Genomic DNA, 21,370 nt, shown 5'->3' on the forward strand with positions numbered 1-21,370 from the left:
TTTATTTCATCGTTTTGATGTCTTCACTATTATTCAACAATGTAGATGATAGTAAAAATAAAGAAAAACCCTGGAATGAGTAGGTGTGTCCAAACGTTTGACTGGTACTGTATATATTTCAAATTTTGTTAATATTAAGACAAATATTTGTGGGAAAAAAGTTGAGATTGTCATGTCTTTCAAGAATCCCTGAGCTTAAAACAGCAACATGTTCTCTTAGCCTCATGGCAAAATGTGTAAAATAGCAAGATATTAGCAATAAAACTGAATTTTTCTCTCCGCCCCATGACAAAAGAAATTACGTCCATTGCTTGGACCTTGCGGGGGGCCCCGAATTTGCGCTACGCCACTGGCGACCAGTTGTTAATAAAAAAATAAATGCACAACTCTATTGCAATAAAATGTTAATTTCATTCTTGATTGTTTTGATTGTTTTGATTCCGGTGACATTTCTCAGGTTGCTGCATAAAATATTTTGTAAAGCTGCTAGAAAATAACATAATGTTGCTGCAGTTAGATATGCCTGAAGAATAAAAATCTATATTTGTATGCAGATGGTTGTGCTATATTGTAGGCTATTAGCATTACTGGAAAGCAAGTTGCACCACTTTTCAATAAGTGTTATGTTAATTACATGTTAATTTCCTAAAGTAATTACAGTGTTTTAGGTACACATTGTTACATAGTTATGTATTCTTGCAACATGCACTTTGAAAGATTTGCACACGGATATAAAACATTAATTTTAGGGTGAGGTTCAGCTAAATATATACATATAAATTGTCAATGTGTAATTACACAAACAGGTAGTTGTAGAACTAAGTAACAATATGTATCTACTACCTACATTGTTATTACACTGCAACAATCAAATGATTCCTTCTTGAGAAACACTGTGGTAAGTTTCAGTGAGTGAAGAAAAAAACTAATAAATACATTAAGAAAGAAAGACAAGAAGCAAAGCTCCTCCAGTAATTTATTGCATATCACAGACAAAAGAGGACAGACCGCTGCAGTGTAAAATAACATAAAACCGTAAAAAGTAAAACCATTGCAACACAATGACATTCCCTGAACACAACCACAGCAAATTTCATTAACAACTTTCGGTTCCAATGGAATGCATGAATATCTATGATGTGTGACAGTGTTTGCTAGCCATTTCCAACGCTAATAAGGAAAGCTGAGCCATGTAAACTTCTGACCAGTGATAAGCATGCTAGTGATATGACTAAGGTGAATCAAGTCACTCACTTTAATACTCCTCTCCCTCCTCCTCTCCCTCTCCCTCAATGGAGTCGACACCCACCTCCTCATAATCTTTCTCCAGGGCAGCCATGTCTTCCCTGGCCTCAGAGAACTCTCCCTCCTCCATACCCTCACCTACGTACCAGTGCACGAATGCACGCTTGGCATACATCAGGTCAAACTTGTGGTCAAGGCGGGCCCAAGCCTCAGCCACTGCAGTGGTGTTGCTAAGCATGCACACTGCCCTCTGGACCTTGGCCAGATCTCCACCAGGTACCACAGTTGGGGGCTGGTAGTTGATACCAACCTTGAAACCAGTTGGGCACCAGTCTACAAACTGGATGGAGCGTTTTGTTTTGATGGTGGCAATGGCAGCGTTAACATCTTTGGGCACAACGTCACCACGGTACAGCAGACAGCAGGCCATGTACTTGCCGTGACGTGGGTCACATTTCACCATCTGATTACATGGCTCAAAGCAAGCGTTGGTGATCTCAGACACAGAGAGCTGCTCATGGTAAGCCCTCTCTGCTGAGATCACTGGGGCATAGGTGGCCAGGGGGAAGTGGATACGGGGATAGGGTACCAAGTTGGTCTGGAACTCTGTCAGATCAACATTGAGGGCACCATCGAATCGGAGGGAAGCAGTGATGGAGGACACAATCTGGCTGATCAACCTGTTAAGATTAGTGTAGGTGGGACGCTCGATATCGAGGTTCCTACGGCAGATGTCATAGATAGCCTCATTGTCTACCATGAAAGCACAGTCTGAATGCTCCAGGGTGGTGTGGGTGGTCAGGATGGCGTTGTAGGGCTCAACAACAGCTGTGGACACTTGGGGAGCTGGGTAGATGGAGAACTCAAGCTTGGACTTCTTGCCATAGTCAACAGACAGGCGTTCCATCAACAGGGAGGTGAAACCAGAACCGGTGCCACCTCCAAAGCTGTGGAAGACCAGGAAGCCCTGGAGGCCAGTACACTGGTCAGCCTAGAGAGGAGGAGAGGTGTTTCAGATCATTATGGAGGGATAAAGATACAGAATTTACAGAGATGCGGGTAGAGTATATGTTAGTACGACATCATATGTAAGTTCTCACCAGTTTGCGAGTCCTGTCCAAAACCAAGTCTATGATCTCTTTGCCGATGGTGTAATGCCCACGGGCGTAGTTGTTGGCTGCATCCTCCTTCCCAGTGATCAGCTGCTCAGGATGGAAGAGCTGGCGGTAAGTTCCAGTTCGCACCTCATCTGGAAAAAGAAAGACCTGTAAGCTGAGGGCTCAAGACTAAGGAGATACCATAGTGTCATCATCATTGTTTCAAGACAGTGATCTTACCAATGACAGTGGGCTCCAGATCCACAAACACAGCCCTGGGGACGTGCTTGCCAGCTCCAGTCTCACTGAAGAAGGTGTTGAAGGAGTCGTCTCCTCCTCCGATGGTCTTGTCACTGGGCATCTGACCATCTGGCTGGATCCCATGCTCCAGACAATAGAGCTCCCAGCAGGCATTGCCAATCTGGACACCAGCCTGACCCACATGGATGGAGATACACTCACGCTTGAGAAAGAGAAGAGAGCGCAATTTCATTGGATCACACTGTACACAATCAAGGTAAATGTCAACGATGTCACCAAAGCATTGGCATGTGCATTTATGAGAGGAGAGCCAATGGAAAGAGGGCACACATTAAAAATGGTATCCGGTCTCCATTATATCTAATCCAATGCAAATCAGATTCTTGCACTCTTTTCATCTGAAGGGCAAACTGTATTGTGCTACATTTTTCCCCATGATTGAATGCCCATCACTAAGGACTGAACATGGTCCACACACACCCGCATCTTGAAGAGGGCATGGTAGAGCTTCTTCCCCCTCAGGAGGGTAAAAAGATTTGGCAAGTTCTACAGCTGCACCATCGAGAGCAACTTGACTGGCTGCATCCCCACTTGGTATGGCAAATGCACCGCCCTCGACCGCAAAGCGCTACAGGGGGTGGTGAGGACAGCCCAGTACATCATTGGGGTCGAGCTCCCTGCCATCCGGGATCTCTATATCATGGGGTGTCAGAAGAAAAGGCCCGAAAAATTGACAAAACTCCAGCCACCCAAGCCATAGACTGTTCACTCTGCTACTGTCCGGCAAACACTGCCAGAGCATTGGGGTGGCAGGTAGGCTAATGGTTAGAGCATTATGCCAGTAACTCAAAGATTGCTAGATCGAATCCCCTAGCTGACAAGGTAAAAACCTGTTGTTCTGGCCTTGAACAAGGCAGGTAACCCACTGTTCCTAGGCCATCATTGTAAATAAGAATTTGATCTTAACTGGCTTGCCTAGTTAAATAAAGGTAAAAACTTCACAAAATAAAAATTGGCTCTGAGACAGCTTCTACTCCCAAGCCATAAGATTGCTAAATAGTCAATTTATGGTTGGTCAAAAAAACCTTTAACCTCTGTCGAAGACGCTTGGAACTTCTTTTTTGATATTTTCAGTGGTATTGTTAACAAACACACCCCCATAAAGAAAATGAGAATTAAAAACAGGTTCAGCCGCTGGTTTGACCGTGATCTTGCACAGTTACTCCACCTTAAGAATTGCAATTTGCGAATGTCTCAGCACATGCATACTCAGGCTGACTGGCTATCGTTCAGGCAAATGAGAAATAAGTGCACTCAGGCTATCTGTAAGGCCAAAGTTAGTTACTTTAAGGAGCAGTTCTCTCTCTATGGGTCTAACCCCAAGAAATTCTGGAAAACAGTTAAAGACCTGGAGAATAAACCCTTCTCCTCACAGCTGTCTCTTAATGTTGATGATGTGGTTGTTACTGACAAGAAGCACATGGCTGAGCTCTTTAATCACCAGTTCATTAAGTCAGGATTCCTGTTGACTCAGCCATGCCTCCTTGCCCGTCCAACATTTCCTCATCTCCCACCCCTTCGAATGCGACTATCCTCGATGCTTCTCCCTCTTTTTCCCCTGCCCCGCTACAGAGTTTCTCCCTGCAGGCAGTCACTGAGTCCGAGGTGCTAAAGGAGCTCCTTAAACTTGACCCCCAAAAAACATCTGGGTCAGATGGTTTAGACCCTTTCTTCTTTATGGTTGCTGCTCCTATCATCGCCAAGCCTACCTCTCCTTTCTGGGGAGGTTCCCATTGCTTGGAAGGCAGCCACGGTTCGTCCTTTATTTAAAGGGGAGATCAAGCTGATCCTAAGTGTTTTAGGCCTATTTCTATTTTGCCCTGTTTATCAAAAGTGTTGGAAAAACTTGTCAATATTCAACGGACTGGCTTTCTTGATGTCTATAGTATTCTCTCAGGTATGCAATCTGGTTTCCACTCAGGTTATGGATGTGTCACTGCAACCTTAAAGGTCCTCAATGATGTCACAATTGCCCTTGATTCTAAGCAATATTGTGCTGCTATTTTTATTGACTTGGCCAAAGCTTTTGATACGGTAGACCATTCCATTCTTGTGGCCCGGCTAAGGAGTATTGGTGTCTCTGAGGGGTCTTTGGCCTGGTTTGCTAACTACTTCTCTCAAAGAGTGCAGTGTATAAAGTCAGAAAATCTGCTGTCTCAGCCACTGCCTGTCACCAAGGGAGTACACCAAGGCTCGATCCTAAGCCCCATGCTCTTCTCAATTTACATCAACAACATAGCTCAGGCAGTAGGAAGCTCTCTCATCCATTTATATGCAGATGATACAGTCTTATACTCAGCTGGCCCCTTCCGGGATTTTGTTAAAAGCTCTACAACTAGGCTCTCTTAATGTCCAAAAAGCTTTCTCTACCCGTAATCTTGTTCTGAATACCTCCAAAACAAAGGTCATGTGGTTTGTTAAGAAGAATGCCCCTCTTCCCAGAGGTGTCATTACTACCTCTGAGGGTTTAGAGCTTGAGGTAGTCATCTCATACAAGTACTTGAGAGTATGGCTAGACGGTACACTGTCCTTCTCTCAGCACATATCAAAGCTGCAGGCTAAAGTTAAAACTAGACATGGTTTCCTCTATCGTAATCACTTCTCTTTCACCCCCGCTGCCAAACTAACCCTGATTCAGATGACCATCCTACCCATGCTAGATTACGGAGACATAATTTATAGATCGGCAGGTAAGAGTGCTCTCGAGCGGCTAGATGTTCTTTACCATTCGGCCATCAGATTTGCCACCAATGCTCCTTATAGGACACATCACTGCACTCTATTCTCCTCTGTAAACTGGTCATCTCTGTATACTTATTTATTAAACCCTCTTAGGCCTCACTCCCCCCTATCTGAGATATCTACTGCAGCTCTCATCCTCCACATACAACACCCGTTCCGCCAGTCACATTCTGTTAAAGGTCCCCAAAGCACACACATCCCTGGGTCGCTCCTCTTTTCAGTTCGCTGCAGCTAGCGACTGGAACGAGCCGCAATAAACGCTCAAACTGGATAGTTTTATCTCAATCTCTTCATTCAAAGACTCAATCATGGACACTCTTACTGACAGTTGGGGCTGCTTTGTGTGATGTATTGTTGTCTCTACCTTCTTGCCCTTTGTGCTGTTTTCTGTGCCCAATAATGTTTGTACCATGTTTTGAGCTGCTACCACGTTGTGTTGCTACCATGTTTTTGTTATGTTGTGTTGCTACCATGCTGTGTTGTCATGTGCTGCTGCCTTGCTATGTTGTTGTCTTAGGTCTCTCTTTATGTAGTGTTGTGTTGTCTCTCTTGTTGTGATGTGTGTTTTGCCCTATATTTATATTGTATTTATTTGTATTTTTAATACCAGGCCCCCGTCCCCGCAGGAAACCTTTTGTCTTTTGGTAGGCCATCATTGTAAAAAATGATTTATTCTTAACTGACTTGCCTAGTTAAATAAGGTTAAATAAAAATAAATTTAAAAAATGTACACACAGTATCTACCTCAAATATCTCGTACCTCTGCACATTGATCTGGTACTGGTACTCCCTGTATATAGTAGCTCCATTCTTTCGCATTTTATTTTATTACTCTTCTGTTACTATTATTGGGAAAGGATCGTAAGCAATTCTTTCATGGTAATGGCTATACCAGTTGTATTCAGCGCATGTGAAAAATAACATTTGATTTGATTTGCAGGGGGCTGGGATGAAATACAGTTAGGCTGCTTTTTGTCCCACACTGCAGCACTGCAGCTATTCCACACAATCATCCCCGCTGTTCTGAGTGCACAAATGATTGGGAAAAGTGGGAATTATGCCATGAAAAGGGACCGCCCTGAACTGCAGTCTGCAGGGGGTGTGTGAGAGAGAGAGAGAGAGAGAGAGAGAGAGAGAGAGAGAGAGAGAGAGAGAGAGAGAGAGAGAGAGAGAGAGAGAGACAAAAGCTGCAGCATGACCAGGACAAATCACGCAACCATCCCCCCCCACCTCCCTTCTTCTCTCCTCCCCTTCCCCCTCCCTTCTTCGCCCCAGCTTCACCCTGCTGTTACCAAGGGATTTGCTTGCATATTTCCGTTGCTAAGCAACTTGGCCCTAGCAGGAAACCGTTTGAGGTTTTGCACAGGAGGGGGTGGTTTGTGCACTTTCCATTAAAAAATAACGATTTAGATTTGTCTATGAGGTACACTTGCCCAGTGATGCTCAAAAGCTATGGCGCTTTATTTTCAACAAGCCTCAGGGCACCAACCCTCATTAGGGCAAATCATTGACATCTCATGTTGCAAAATGGAAGACTATACCGATTCTGCAGTGCATAGACTTAACAGTAATGCCATTATAGGAATAGTAGCCTTTATGTGCAGCGATAACTCGTGAACCGGTGACTGTTATATCAAATGTGCTTGTCTCTGGTTGTAAAGCAGCTGCCAGGAAGGCTAAACTAAACATGAACATGGAAAGACAAGGGTGCAGCTGGCTACAATGGTTTAAACACAGATCCATCTGCATAAGACCACTTCAGACAAAGATCTTATCCTTCCCCCTGTCAGGTCTCATCCTGGAGACCATATGCACCGGCAGAGATTAAGGATGTCGCAGCTCCCCACCAGCTTTCAGTGTTAATCAATGAACGCGGTTCACCTGAGTCTGTTTTTTTCCTATTAATATTATAGTGTATACTTTCCTCCAAAAAGAAAGAGTTAGATCATGGTCATTGGAACTTCAATATGTATGAAACTGTTCCACAATATCTGTAATGGGTTGGTAATGTTGGTTTGTTCCTGTGTTAGAAACTTTGGGTACATTTTGTCAATGTTATCCACTTTACTTCATTCATCCTTATCTCTTGAAGGACACACAATTTTATTTATGTTTCCTTTATTTAACTAGGCAAGTCAGTTAAGAACAACTTCTTATTTTCAATGATGGCCTAGGAACAGGGGGTTAACTGCCTTGTTCAGGGGCAGAACAACAGATTTTTACCCTGTCAACTCATTTGATCTTGCAGCCTTTCAGTTTCTAGTCCAACACTCTAACCACTAGGCTACCTGCCTCCCCAATAATGACATAGCGGGATGTAGGGGTGCTGAAGCACCCCCTGACAAATCTGAATTTAAAAAATATATATATTGAAAAAAAAAAAATACATTGAAAAAATATTTTTTCACAAAAGTAGTTCACTGGGCCTTTACTGGTATTAGCTGCGATATAGACATCTGTAGCACAGGCCCAATTTTTTTCTTCAGGATCTCGGCTTTGGCAAAAAAGGTAGTTGTATAATTAAGAACAGTATCTTGCAGGACTCAATAGCTGGAATTGTACGAGCTGTGGCCCTGTCCGTTTCTCTGTGATTGTCATTCTAATGAATCCTGAAAGAACAAAACCCTGTCCTCAAACATTTACAAGTTATGGGCAAAGACACAAAACATCCACATCAAATTAAATATTTTTCTTGATCAAATAACATGGAAAACAACCACTTTTTGTGCAGTATTAATTTAACATCCTTACAAACCACTTAATGTAAATGTACATTACTGTAACGGCTGTCGCTCTCCTCATCCTCAGACGAGGAGAGGAGAGGAGGATCATCAGACCAAAATGCAGCTTCAGGGAAATAAGCCATCTTTATTATAAATACGACGATGGCAACACGAAACACAAAACACTTTCAAATTTACAAAACAAGAAAACGACGTTGACGAAACCTGAACATAAACTTACATAACTACACGTAAACTCACGGACAGGAAACAGACGACATCTAAACGAAAACGAACAGCCAAACAGTCCCGTATGGTACATACATCGACACGACACAGGAGACAATCACCCACAACGAACACTGTGACAACGCCTACCTAAATATGACTCTTAATTAGAGGAACGCCAAACACCTGCCTCTAATTAAGAGCCATACCAGGCAACCCAAAACCAACACAGAAACAGAAAACATAGAATGCCCACCCAACCTCACGTCCTGACCAACTAACACACATAACAACTAACATAAATAGGTCAGGAACGTGACAATTACTGTATTATAGGCTGGTCATCTACAGTGCACTCAAAAAGTATTCAGTCCCCTTCCCTTTTTCCACATTTTGTTACGTTTCAGCCTTATTCTAAAATTGATTAAATCATCATCAATCTACACACAATACTCCATAATGACAAAGTGAAACCAGGTTTAGAGACATTTTTGCAAATGTATTACAAATAAAAAACAGAAATACCTTATTTACATAAGTACATAAGATCCTATGCTATGACACTCGAAATTGAGCTTAGGTGCATCCTGTTTCCATTGATCATCAACTTTATTGGAGTCCACCTGTGATTGATTGGACATGATTTGGAAAGGGACATACCTGCCTATATAAGGTCCCACAGTTGACAGTGCATGTCAGAGAAAAAAACAGGACATGAGGTCAAAGGAATTGTCTGTAGAGCTCAGAGACAGGATTATGACGAGGCACCGATCTGGAGAAGGGTACCAAAACATTTCTTCAGTATTGAAGGTCCCCAAAAACACAATAGCCTCCATCCTCCATCCTTCTTTAATGAAAGAAGTTTGGAACCACCAAGACTCTTCCTAGAGCTGGCCGCCCGGGCAAACTGAGCAACCAGGGGAGAAGGGCCTTGGTCAGGGAGGTGACCAAGAACCCGATGGTCACTCACAACCCGATGGTCACTCTGAGCTCCAGTTCCTCTGTGGAGATGTGAGAACCTTCCAGAAGGACAACCATCTCTGCAGCACTCCACCAATCAGGCATTTATGGTAGAGTGGCCAGAAGGAAGCCATTCCTCAGTAAAAGGCACATGACAGCCCGCTTGGAGTTTGCCAAAAGGCACCTAAAGGACTCTCAGACCATGAGAAACAAGATTCGCTGGTCTGATGAAACCAAGATTTTACTCTTTGTCCTGAATGCCAAGCGTCATGTCTGGAGGAAACGTGGCACCATCCCTACAAGCATGGTGGGGACAGCATCATACAGTGGGGATGTTTTTCAGCGGCAGGGACAGTGAGACTAGTCAGGATCGAGAGAAAGATGAACGGCGCAAAGTACAGAGAGATCCTAGATGAAAACCTGCTCCAGAGCGCTCAGGACCTCAGACTGGGGCGAAGCACAAAGCAAAGACAACGGAGGAGTAGCTTTGGGACAAGTCTCTGAATGTCTTTGAGTGGCCCAGCCAGAGCCAAACTTGAACCCGATCGAACATCTCTGGAGAGACCTGAAAATAGCTGTGCAGCGACGCTCCCCATCCAATCTGACAGAGCTTGAGTGGATCTGCAGAGAAGAATGGGAGAAACTCCCCAAATACTGTGTGCCAAGCTTGTAGCGTCATACCCAAGGAGACTCGAGGCTGTAATCACTACCAAAGGTGCTTCAACAAAGTACTGAGTAAAGGGTCTGAATACTTAAGTAAATGTGATATTTACGGGTTTTTTAAAAATACATTTGCAAACATTTCTACAAACCTGTTTTTGCTTTGCCATTATGAGTTATTGTGTGTAGATTGATGAGGGGGAAAAACAATTTAATCAATTATAGAATAAGGCTGTAACGTAACAAAATGTGTAAAAAGTCAAGGGGTCTGCATACTTTCCGAATGCACTGTATGTTTGTACCTGTAGACTTTCCATGTCCATGAAGAAAAACAATGCTAAATACAGTAATTGAGTACATTGAGACATCAAGTGGTTTGTGATGATGTGATGATGTAGCTCAGCTGGTAGAGCATGCCACTTGCTAGGGTTGTGGGTTCAATTCCCATGGGGGACCAGTACGAAAATGTATGTGTTCACTTACTGTAAGTTGCTCTGGATAAGAGCGTCTAATAAAATGGATTGAGTAGACCATTTCTGTTTTCAAATAGAAAGAATTTGGATTTGCAAAGTTTTTCAACAAACTGGAAAACATATATTAAGCAAGTATTTTTATATTACACAAGTATTATCAGATTAACTCTTTTGTATAGATAATTATCAGACTCAAGTTACCAATGCTGGTAAACACTGAAATACATTTAGTTTAAAACATTTCACAAAAAGTAGTGCACTGGGCCTTTACTAGTCCTGTATTAGCTGACCAATATAGCAGCACCCCCCACCCCCAAACAAACTAATTCCCGCGGCTATGCATAATACATTTGATGGAGATGCCAACAGAATGCCTAAACGTCCATATGCGCTAAGGCACCAAAGATAAGAGTCGCTTATCATCCGTAGCCCGCCGCCAATAGTTACGGGCATCAATTCACCTCAATCACATGAGCTTTCATTTTCCAGCAAAGCGACAATGTAATGTTTTTTTTTTATTGAGTCGACATGAGGATACACCTTCACTATATAAGATACACCTTCACTATATAACTTCGTAATAAGCCTAAAATTGAAAATAGGGTTCCATAGGCAATAGGGTATTTCCTCGACAGTTTGAAGCATAGCCTATCATCTATCATATTCCGGTAGTCAAATAAATCGTTGACCACTGATTTAAGCCATAAAATGTCATTCCAGCCACAATATGAATGTAGCCATATACATATTATGCAACAAAATATTAGGCTATGCAAAGTTACATTGATGGAATGGATGAGTCGTTATAGCACCACCATCAGTGGAATGAGAGCTGCACACACCACATAAAGAAATCAAGACTACTTTCAACATTTGTGTAGTAAACTGTACTCACCATTTTACTGACGGAGAGGAATTTTAGAGGAATATGTAAAAATAAAGTTTCTACAATTTTATCTTTGGATGAGAGAGAAGTTACTTTATGCGACAGCTAAGAGTCGATGTAGTAACTGAACTCAAACATCGTGGCGCGCTAATATTTGTAGTATCGCAACGAGGGCTGATCCAGCATACATGAATAAATTAATAAATTAGGAAGAGGAGTGGATCAAGACCGCAGACCTAGGCGTGAGGCCTATGGTGGGAGAGATGCAGCACGTAACACTGTACATTTCCCCCTACCTTGTGAAAATAGTTGCATTGGTCCTGTTTGTTGTTTTAACAAGAGTTCAAATCAAATTGGATTTAAGCTTCCCTGCATTATGGATTTAAAATGGATTTAAGTTTCCCTGCATTAAAGTCCTGGGCCCTAGGAGTGCCACCTCTGGATGAACATTTTCTTGTTTGCTTATAGCCTTATACAGCTTGTTGAGTGCGGTCTTAATGCAAGCATCGATTTGTGGTGGTAAATAGACAGCTATGAAAAATATAGATGAAAACTCTCTTGGTAAATAGTGTGGTCTACAGCTTATCATGATATACTCTATCTCAGGCGAGCAAAACATAGAGACTTCCTTAATAATAGATTTTGTGCACCAGCTGTTATTGACAAATAGACACAGTCCGCCACTCTTTGTCTTACAGGAGGCAGCTGTTCAATCTTACTGATGCATGGAAAACCCAGCCAGCTGTATGTTATCCATGTCGTCGTTCAGCAACGACTCGGTGAAACATAAGATATTACAGTTTTTAATGTCCCGTTGGTAGGATAGTCTCGATCTGATCTCATCCATTTTGTTATCCAATGATTGCACGTTGGCTAATTGGACTGATAGAGGCGGATTACCCACTCGCCGTCGAGTGCCATTTGGAGTATGGTCAGCATATAAATGTAGTCCTATTGTGATATGACAGAGTTCTTTGTTAGTTTTTTAGAGTCAGTAAAATTTGAACCACAGCATCTGCAAATTTAGAACCCCACTGTAGTCAATACCAGGCAAAAAACATTCAAATATATAGGCTATATACAGAGGTCCTGTTCACAAAGACCTAACCTGGCATCAACCCCTTTCAGCACCATGAAGGCAGGTTAGCGTTTTTCATCATGAATCTTGTTCTGGAGGCAGCTCTGAAGAATGGTCACTAGCTGGCACAGCCACATAGTCATAAAATCTGATTTTAAACCACAGGAGCTTGGTGGCGCCTTAATTGGGGAGGACGGGCTCGTGGTAATAGCTGGAGCGGAATAGATGGAATGGTTCCATGTGTATGATGTCATTCCGTTGACGCCGTTCCAGACATTATTATGAGCCGTCCTCCCCTCAGCAGCCTCCGTTGTTTTAAACCTATCCCTAACCTTAACCACACTTCTAACCCTAATGCCCAACCCTAATCTTAAATTAAGAACAAAAAGCACATTTTTGTTTTCCAACATTACATTACAATATAGCCAATTTTGACTTTGCAGCTTGCCCATCTTGCCCATCTAGCGGATATCATTCAGTTCTGCCTCCAGGACAAGACTCATCCCAATCTGCCACACATTTTTTGGAGATGTTTAATATGAGTCTGGAAGGAGAGTTTACAGTCTAGCCAAACACCTAGGTATTTGTAGCTGTCCACATATTCTATGTCAGAACCGTCCAGAGTAGTGATGCTAGTCGGGCGGCGGGTGCGGGCAGCCAACGGTTGAAAAGCATGCATTTGGTTTTACTAGCGTTTAAGAGCAGTTGGAGGCCACGGAAGGAGTGTTTTATGGCATTGAAGCTCATTTGGAGGTTAGTTAACACAGTGTCCAAAGAAGGGCCAGATGTATACAGAATGGTGTCGTCTGCGTAGCGGTGGATCAGGGAATCACCCGCAGCAAGAGTGACATCGTTGATATATACAGAGAAAAGAGTCGGCCAGAGAATTGAACGCTGTGGTACCCCCACAGAGACTGCCAGAGGTCCGGACAACAGGCCCTCCGATTTGACACACTGAACTCTGAACTGTCTGAGAAGTAGATGGTGAACCAGGCGAGGCAGTTACTTTGGAAGCCAAGGCTGTTGAGTCTGCCGATAAGAATACGGTGATTGACAGCGTTGAAAGCCTTGGCCAGGTCGATGAAGACAACTGCACAGTACTGTCTTTTATCGATGGCGGCAATCAAACATCAGATAAGTATTGTAGGCCTATTTAAGCAACTGTTTATGGGACCTAATCCCATGTCCTTGAGATGTTAAAATATCTTCCATTAGAGACTTGCATGACTCATTTTGTAGAGTATTAAAGCATCTTGCTGCAGCGATAAGTACATGAGTAAACGCATTCAAGGGAAACACAGCTCCTGGATCCCTGCTGATCTATTAGAGAGAATCACATTCAACATTCAGGTTCTACTAGCACATATTACCAATAGCCCAATTGTCTGCCACACACCCTGCAGAGCCCCACACACAAATCCATGTATAACAATCACTAACACACATTCATCATCATCATCATTTGGTTTGTTTTTTTATATAGCCATGTGGTTTGACTGCTGTTCTATTTAGGCCTAAATGCATTTTCTATTTGTTCAGCATTCATACACATAATGGGGATATTGATTGAAATTAAACTTTTCCTGTCATATTCTTCCATGGATTATCATCAAAAGCTTGTAGCGGCTATAGTTTCTTGGCATAGGTCTACTTGTGTTTCAGGAGTAAAATAAAATATTTGTCATTTGTTTCTTCATAACAGCATTCTTCCTGACCATAAATAAGATGGGTATGCACCTGCTAACATACACTAAGAACACAGTTAGACTATTTACTCATTCATGCTCAACATCTTGATGTGTTTTACAGGGTTTCATCCATGTTTCGGCCAATCCTAAAGGGAAGGAATGTATAAGTGGTCCATCTGTCTGTGATTGTTGAGTTGGGATGCAAGTCAGGCAGACGGGCAGGAAGGGGCAGTCAGGAGAATCTGATGCAGCTGTCTCTTTCAAACACAGCCCTCATCTCTTACTTTATCCCCTCGCCCTCAGTTATTATTTAAATGATGACTGTGTGTGTGTGTGTGTGTGTGTGTGTGTGTGTGTGTGTGTGTGTGTGTGTGTGTGTGTGTGTGTGTGTGTGTGTGTGTGTTGAGGGGTATTCATAGGGAGAGGAAGAGAGGTGACAGACAGCTGGGCCATGGAGAGGAGAGGGCAGACAGCTGAGGGGCCATGTGTTTGCTGGTAACTAACCACAGTGACACATCAGTCACATGATTCACTGCAGAGGAGTGACGTCACTGCAGCAAAATCTTGAACAAAGAGGGGCGGAGGTCTGGCCAGGCAGACTAGGGGGGAAGCAGGGGTTAGAAGGAGGAGGTTGGTGCAGCAAAAGTCATACTCTAATTTAATACATGAATTAACTCCTTTTTAGAGTCTGGCCTCTGAACATTTCTGTCAAGCATCTACAACTTCTCATCATTTAATTTTTTTTATTTTATTTTGATCGAATCCTATTTTGGTGACCTTTTTTCCATTTTATGTTAAATTGGCATGAAAGTCTTTTCATGCACTTGAATGAACATGCTGTCTTTTGTGAGATTTTATACTGGTTTGCATCCTCTCCATCTCAATTCCATTTCAATTGTATTTGAAAGGCATCGAATGACAGAGGCGATATGTCTAATGTGGTGCTAGATATTCTGCTCCACATTTTATAACAGGGCTGTATTGTTGGCACAGAATTTAGTTCAGGCACCGAAGCTCAAAGAGCTTTGGGACTGAATAATTAATTGACTTACAAAACAGAGTGCATGTGGCGCAATGTGTGCGTGTGTGTGTTTGTTTTGAAGGGTTTAGATTTTACCATTCAGCACCTTACTCAAGCCTGTCTTCATTTCTTTATTTTTTACATGGGATTTACAGTATCTCATGTAGGCCTATGTGCAATGTCATCCAGCAAAAGGCACTCTATAAACGGTGTGTCCATTACTGCTATTTAGACCGTTGTAATGGCTTAAGAGACTACAAAACATATTTTACATAACATTTTATAACCCTCATAATGTTTTTCATTATAACAAAAATAATGATATTCACATAAATAAATCATTTTCAGTCACCATAGACTGGTCAACGCCAATTGTCACTTTCTCAGTCTCATTGAGCTAAATTCGATCTACAGCGTTTATTAAGCCTACATATTTCATTTCGACTTCAAAATTATAATAATATAGTAATAAAACTAAAACAACGTAATTATCTGCAAACATGCTTTGTCTTTTGTCATCGAATCTGGGCTGTGGCTGTGTGTCGCTGTCTGTTCATTGAATGAGAAAGCACCGCCTCCGCCTCCTCCTGCAGTGGCCAGCGCACTCTGAGGCTGTCTAGAAAAGCGTGCACTGTTCGTCTTTCCGGCGCCTCTATCATACCTTTCCTCATAAAGCAATCAAAATGGTGAGCCGTTCATTTCATTCTAAAAAAACATTTGTATTGTATTATTATTATTATTATTTTTACAATTGGGTATACAATTTCTGAGATGTTCCGTAATGAGACAGTGGTTAGGGTACATTTGCAATTACATGTTGTTTATGGGTGGGTCTGCTAGAAAGGATGCACGGGTCTTGTAGGTCGAGAATGTTCTATTATTCTTAAACGCGCGTTTTGTAGTAGCCTAGAGAGTTGGTGTTGTTGTTCAGTTTAGTTGAAAAATGGTTTGTAGTGTTCAAACCCACGTTTTTTTATAGGAACATCCTAAATGGCATCTATATTAAAACCAGTGTAGGCTAATTTAGATACAGACACGCAAATTGTAATAGACTGCTCTGCCATACAAAGCAAGCTAAGGACATTTGGAAATGGTGTGAATTCAGTCATACAAAAGCCGAAGCATGTGTTGGCCAAATCCAAACAGTTTGATTATGCCTATGTGCAATGTAATTATAATAGACTGTTATGTGTAATTTATCAGATAAATAGCCTGTTAAAAAATGAAATACATGTAAGGTAAATATGTTTTATGGTGTAGCCTTTACTGAAATTCAGAATGTTCACGTTAATCATTCATATTGCACTCAGTGAGGTAGGCTAGCATCTGCCACCACATTTAGCACGCTGTACATTTATTTTTAGTCTATCAGCATGTTTTTGTCTGTGCAGAATGGGACCAAATTCAAAAATGTATTTTTTTTAATGATATCAGCATTTATGACCCTTGTAGCAGGTGCTAGGCTAGCATATTGAGAGTGGCTCATTCAGACATCAAGGGCAGGTTTCCCGGACTCAGATAAACCTAGTGCTGGATTACAAAGCATGGTCAATGGAGAATCTCCATTGAAATACCTTTTTAGTCCAGGACGAAGATTAATCTGTGTCCGGGAAACCGTCGCAAAAGCACACATCCAGACTCCAAAGGTCTCATTATGACTTTTTTTTTTTAAATGGTCTGGTTGTAATTTACTATACATTTCTTGGAATGTGATTATGAGAAGTTAGGACACTTGCCTCAATTACATTTATTTTTAAAATTAATTATATACTTTTAAATTTTTTGAACCAGCGTGAATGTATCTCAGTACACGTGGGTCAGGCTGGTGTCCAGATGGGCAATGCATGCTGGGAACTCTACTGTCTGGAGCATGGGATCCAGCCTGATGGTCAGATGCCCAGTGACAAGACCATTGGAGGAGGAGATGACTCCTTCAACACCTTCTTCAGTGAGACTGGAGCTGGCAAGCACGTTCCCAGGGCTGTGTTTGTGGATCTGGAGCCCACTGTCATTGGTAAGATCACTTTGTCTTGAAACAATGATGATGACACTGTGCAGCACACTAAAAACAAATAGTTCTATATAGTGCAAAATACATAATAGCATAACACAACACAACAGATTAGATAAACTGGAATGACACTCACTCACGGCTGAACAAAAATAACTAATATTATAATCAGCTGCCACCCCTACATTTCAATTATCACGTAGAACCATCACCCTTCCCAAAGAACCCTGAAGGAACCTTCATTTTTTTGTGTGTATCATTCGTGACTTCTTCAGATAAAAGCGCTTTCTTTGTTCCAGATGAGGTGCGCACAGGAACTTACCGCCAACTCTTCCATCCTGAGCAGCTGATCACTGGGAAGGAGGATGCAGCCAACAACTACGCCCGTGGGCATTACACCATCGGCAAAGAGATCATAGACATGGTTCTGGACAGGACTCGCAAACTGGTGAGAATCTCCAACAACATCTAGCGATGCCTTATTGTACATCCTTTATATTTCTTGTCATTGTCCAACCATAATGATCTGAAACATCTCTCCTCCCTCTCTCCAGGCTGACCAGTGCACTGGCCTCCAGGGCTTCTTGGTCTTCCACAGCTTTGGAGGTGGCACCGGTTCCGGTTTCACCTCCCTGTTGATGGAACGCCTGTCTGTTGACTATGGCAAGAAGTCCAAGCTTGAGTTCTCCATCTACCCAGCTCCTCAGGTGTCCACAGCTGTTGTTGAGCCCTACAACGCCATCCTGACCACCCACACCACCCTGGAACATTCAGATTGTGCTTTCATGGTAGACAATGAGGCTATCTATGACATCTGCCGTAGGAACCTCGATATTGAGCGTCCCTCCTACACCAATCTTAACAGGTTGATTGGCCAGATTGTGTCTTCCATCACTGCTTCCCTCCGATTCGATGGTGCCCTCAATGTTGATCTGACAGAGTTCCAGACCAACTTGGTGCCCTATCCCCGTATCCACTTCCCCCTGGCCACCTATGCCCCAGTGATCTCAGCAGAGAGGGCTTACCATGAGCAGCTCTCTGTGTCTGAGATCACCAACGCTTGCTTTGAGCCATGTAATCAGATGGTGAAATGTGACCCACGTCACGGCAAGTACATGGCCTGCTGTCTGCTGTACCGTGGTGACGTTGTGCCCAAAGACGTTAACGCTGCCATTGCCACCATCAAAACAAAACGCTCCATCCAGTTTGTAGACTGGTGCCCAACTGGTTTCAAGGTTGGTATCAACTACCAGCCCCCAACTGTGGTACCTGGTGGAGATCTGGCCAAGGTCCAGAGGGCAGTGTGCATGCTTAGCAACACCACTGCTATTGCAGAGGCCTGGGCCCGCCTTGACCACAAGTTTGACCTGATGTATGCCAAGCGTGCTTTCGTGCACTGGTACGTAGGTGAGGGTATGGAGGAGGGAGAGTTCTCTGAAGCCAGGGAAGACATGGCTGCCCTGGAGAAAGATTATGAGGAGGTGGGTGTCGACTCCATTGAGGGAGAGGGAGAGGAGGAGGGAGAGGAGTATTAAATACCCTGCCAAATTCACACATTCCTATGTGACCCAGAGCTGAGAATGACTGAATTGTTTCCACTACACTCTTCGAAAAAGGGTTCCAAAAGGGTTCTTCGACCGTCCCCATAGGATAACCCTTCTTGCTTCCAGGTGAATCATTTTTGGTTCCAGGTAAAATCCTTTTGAGTTCCAAAAGGGTTCAACCGTGAACCAAAAAGGGTTCTTCAAAGGGTTCTCCTACAGGGACAGCCAAAGAACCCTTTTAGGTTCTAGATAGCACCTTTTTTTCAAAGAGTGTATGATCCTGCCTTGAACAACCAATATAATGAAGTAGCAGGATGGTTAGGTGTAGTCTACAAGTCTTAATATATGCTCACTCACAAAGGCTGATGTCCTTGCTTAATCTATGCTTTTGTAGCGAGATCCTAATAAAATTATCATCAATAAAGAAGGTTGTTCTCTGTCTTTGTTATGACATCCTGTAACAATGTTATAAGTCACATACAGATAAGTGACCACAGAGTAAATTGATATCAGTAGGTTTATATACCAAAGTAAAATACTTATTTTGCAAACATTACTTTTATCTAGACTAAGCATGTCTGTCCCTGTCTATGCAGTATGTGGCAAAGCTCAGTTTTCATACTGATGAAACGTTTGTTATATAATGTTATATTCTTCAGCAGGCAATTTTACATATTGTTATCCTCAGCAGTTTGCTAATGTAGTTGGACTGGTTGATAGAGATAGATAGACTACAAATATTTGTACAGTGCCTTCAGAAAGTATTCAAACCGCTTGACTTTTTCCACATTTTGTTACGTTACAGCCTTGTTCTGAAATGGATTTAAAAAATAAAAAATATCAGTAATCTACACACAATACCCCATAATGACAAATCAAAATCTGGTTTTTAGAAATTGTTGCAAATGTATTACAAATGTAAAAACAGACATATTTTATTTACATACAGTTGAAGTCGGAAGTTTACATACGCTTAGGTTGGAGTCATTAAAATTCGTTTTTCAACCACTCCACAAATTTCTTGTTAACAAACGATAGTTTTGGCAAGTCGGTTAGGACATCTACTTTGTGCACGACACAAGTAATTTTTCCAACAATTGTTTACAGACAAGATTATTTTACTTATAATTCACTGTATCACAATTCCAGTGGGTCAGAAGTTTACATACACTAAGTTGACTGTGCCTTTAAACAGCTTTAGAAGTTGGCTTTAGAAGCTCCTGATAGGCTAATTGACATCATTTGAGTCAATTGGAGGTGTACCTATGGAGGTATTTCAAGGCCTACCTTCAAACTCAGTGCCTCTTTGCTTGACATCATGGGAAAATCAAAAGAAATCAGCCAAGACCTCAGAAAAACAATTGTAGACCTCCACAAGTCTGGTTCATCCTTGGGAGCAATTTCCAAATGCCTGAAGGTACCATGTTCATCTGTACAAACAATAGTACGCAAGTATAAACACCATGGGACCACGCAGCCATCATACCGCTCAGGAAGGTGACATGCTGTCTCCTAGAGATTAACGTACTTTGGTGCGAAAAGTGCAAATCAATCCCAGAACAACAACAAAGGACCTTTTGAAGATGCTGGAGGAAACAGGTACAGAAGTATCTATATCCACAGTAAAACGAGTCCTATATCGACATAACCTGAAAGGCTGCTAAGCAAGGAAGAAGCCACTGCTCCTAAACTACCATAAAAAAGCCAGACTACGGTTTGCAACTGCGCATTGGGACAAAGATCGTACTTTTTGGAGAAATGTCCTCTGTTCTGATGAAACAAAAATAGAACTGTTTGGCCATAATGACCATCATTATGTTTGGAAGAAAAAGGAGGAGGCTTGCAAGCCGAAGAACACCATCCCATCCATGAAGCACGGGGGTGGCAGAATCATGTTGTGGGGGTGCTTTGCTGCAGGAGGGACTGGTGCACTTCACAAAAGAGATGGCATCATGAGGAAGGAAAATTATGTGGATATATTGAAGCAACATCTCAAGACATCAGTCCGGAATTTTGGCCCATTCCTCCTGACAGAGCTGGTGTCACTGAGTCAGGTTTGTAGGCCTCCCTGCTCGCACGTGCTTTTTCAGTTCTGCCCACACATTTTCTACAGGATTGAGGTCAAGGCTTTGTGATGGCCACTCCGATACCTTGACTTTGTTGTCCATTTTGCCACAACTTTGGAAGTATGCTTGGGGTTATTGTCCATTTAGAAGCCCCATTTGTGACCAAGATTTAACTTCCTGACTGGGAAGCTTGTGGAAGGCTACCCATAACGTTTGACCCAAGTGAAACAATGTAAAGGCAATGCTACCAAATACTAATTGAGTGTATGTAAACTTCTGACACACTGGGATGTGATGAAAGAAATAAAAGCTGAAATAAATAATTCTTTCTACTATTATTCTGACATTTCACATTCTTAAAATAAAGTGGTTTTCTGCAGCATTTCTGCAGACTCTTCCTAGAGCTGGCCGCTTGGTCAAACTGATCAATTGGGGGAGAAGGGCCTTGGTCAGGGAGGTGACCAAGAACTCGATGGTCACTCTGACAGGGCGCTTGAGTTCCTCTGTGGAGATGGGAGAACATTCCAGAAGGACAACCATCTCTTTAGCACTCCACCAATCAGGCCTTTATGGTAGTGGCCAGACGGAAGCCACTCATCAGTAAAAGGCACCCGACATCCCGCTTGA

The 21,370-nt window shown here is 42.5% G+C and overlaps 2 protein-coding genes across 2 annotated transcripts; one reads left to right on the plus strand and one right to left on the minus strand.

Annotated features, from left to right (window-relative positions):
• Positions 1–959: 959 nt before the first annotated feature.
• LOC129846066 (tubulin alpha chain-like) lies at positions 960–11,481 on the minus strand. The gene is made up of 4 exons (XM_055914054.1): positions 11,345–11,481; positions 2,583–2,805; positions 2,346–2,494; positions 960–2,236 (listed from the first exon to the last, which is right to left on the minus strand). Exons 1-4 carry the CDS (start codon positions 11,345–11,347, stop codon positions 1,256–1,258), a joined length of 1,356 nt encoding a protein of 451 aa, XP_055770029.1. The 5' UTR covers positions 11,348–11,481; the 3' UTR covers positions 960–1,255.
• Positions 11,482–15,697: 4,216 nt separating this feature from the next.
• On the plus strand, positions 15,698–19,104 carry LOC129846062 (tubulin alpha chain-like). The gene is made up of 4 exons (XM_055914051.1): positions 15,698–15,808; positions 16,914–17,136; positions 17,433–17,581; positions 17,688–19,104. Exons 1-4 carry the CDS (start codon positions 15,806–15,808, stop codon positions 18,666–18,668), a joined length of 1,356 nt encoding a protein of 451 aa, XP_055770026.1. The 5' UTR covers positions 15,698–15,805; the 3' UTR covers positions 18,669–19,104.
• The last annotated feature ends 2,266 nt before the right edge of the window (positions 19,105–21,370 follow it).

Source organism: Salvelinus fontinalis, chromosome 3 (assembly GCF_029448725.1).
Source record: "Salvelinus fontinalis isolate EN_2023a chromosome 3, ASM2944872v1, whole genome shotgun sequence".
NCBI lineage: Eukaryota > Metazoa > Chordata > Actinopteri > Salmoniformes > Salmonidae > Salvelinus > Salvelinus fontinalis.

Bases quoted from the DNA above. Each gene is read 5' to 3' on its own strand.
- LOC129846062 (XM_055914051.1), top strand. The intron at 17,137-17,432 runs GTAAGATCACTT...TCTTTGTTCCAG, and splicing joins TCTGGAGCCCACTGTCATTG to ATGAGGTGCGCACAGGAACT. The intron at 17,582-17,687 runs GTGAGAATCTCC...CCCTCTCTCCAG, and splicing joins TGGACAGGACTCGCAAACTG to GCTGACCAGTGCACTGGCCT.
- LOC129846066 (XM_055914054.1), bottom strand. The intron at 2,495-2,582 runs GTAAGATCACTG...TTCTTTTTCCAG, and splicing joins TCTGGAGCCCACTGTCATTG to ATGAGGTGCGAACTGGAACT. The intron at 2,237-2,345 runs GTGAGAACTTAC...CCTCCTCTCTAG, and splicing joins TGGACAGGACTCGCAAACTG to GCTGACCAGTGTACTGGCCT.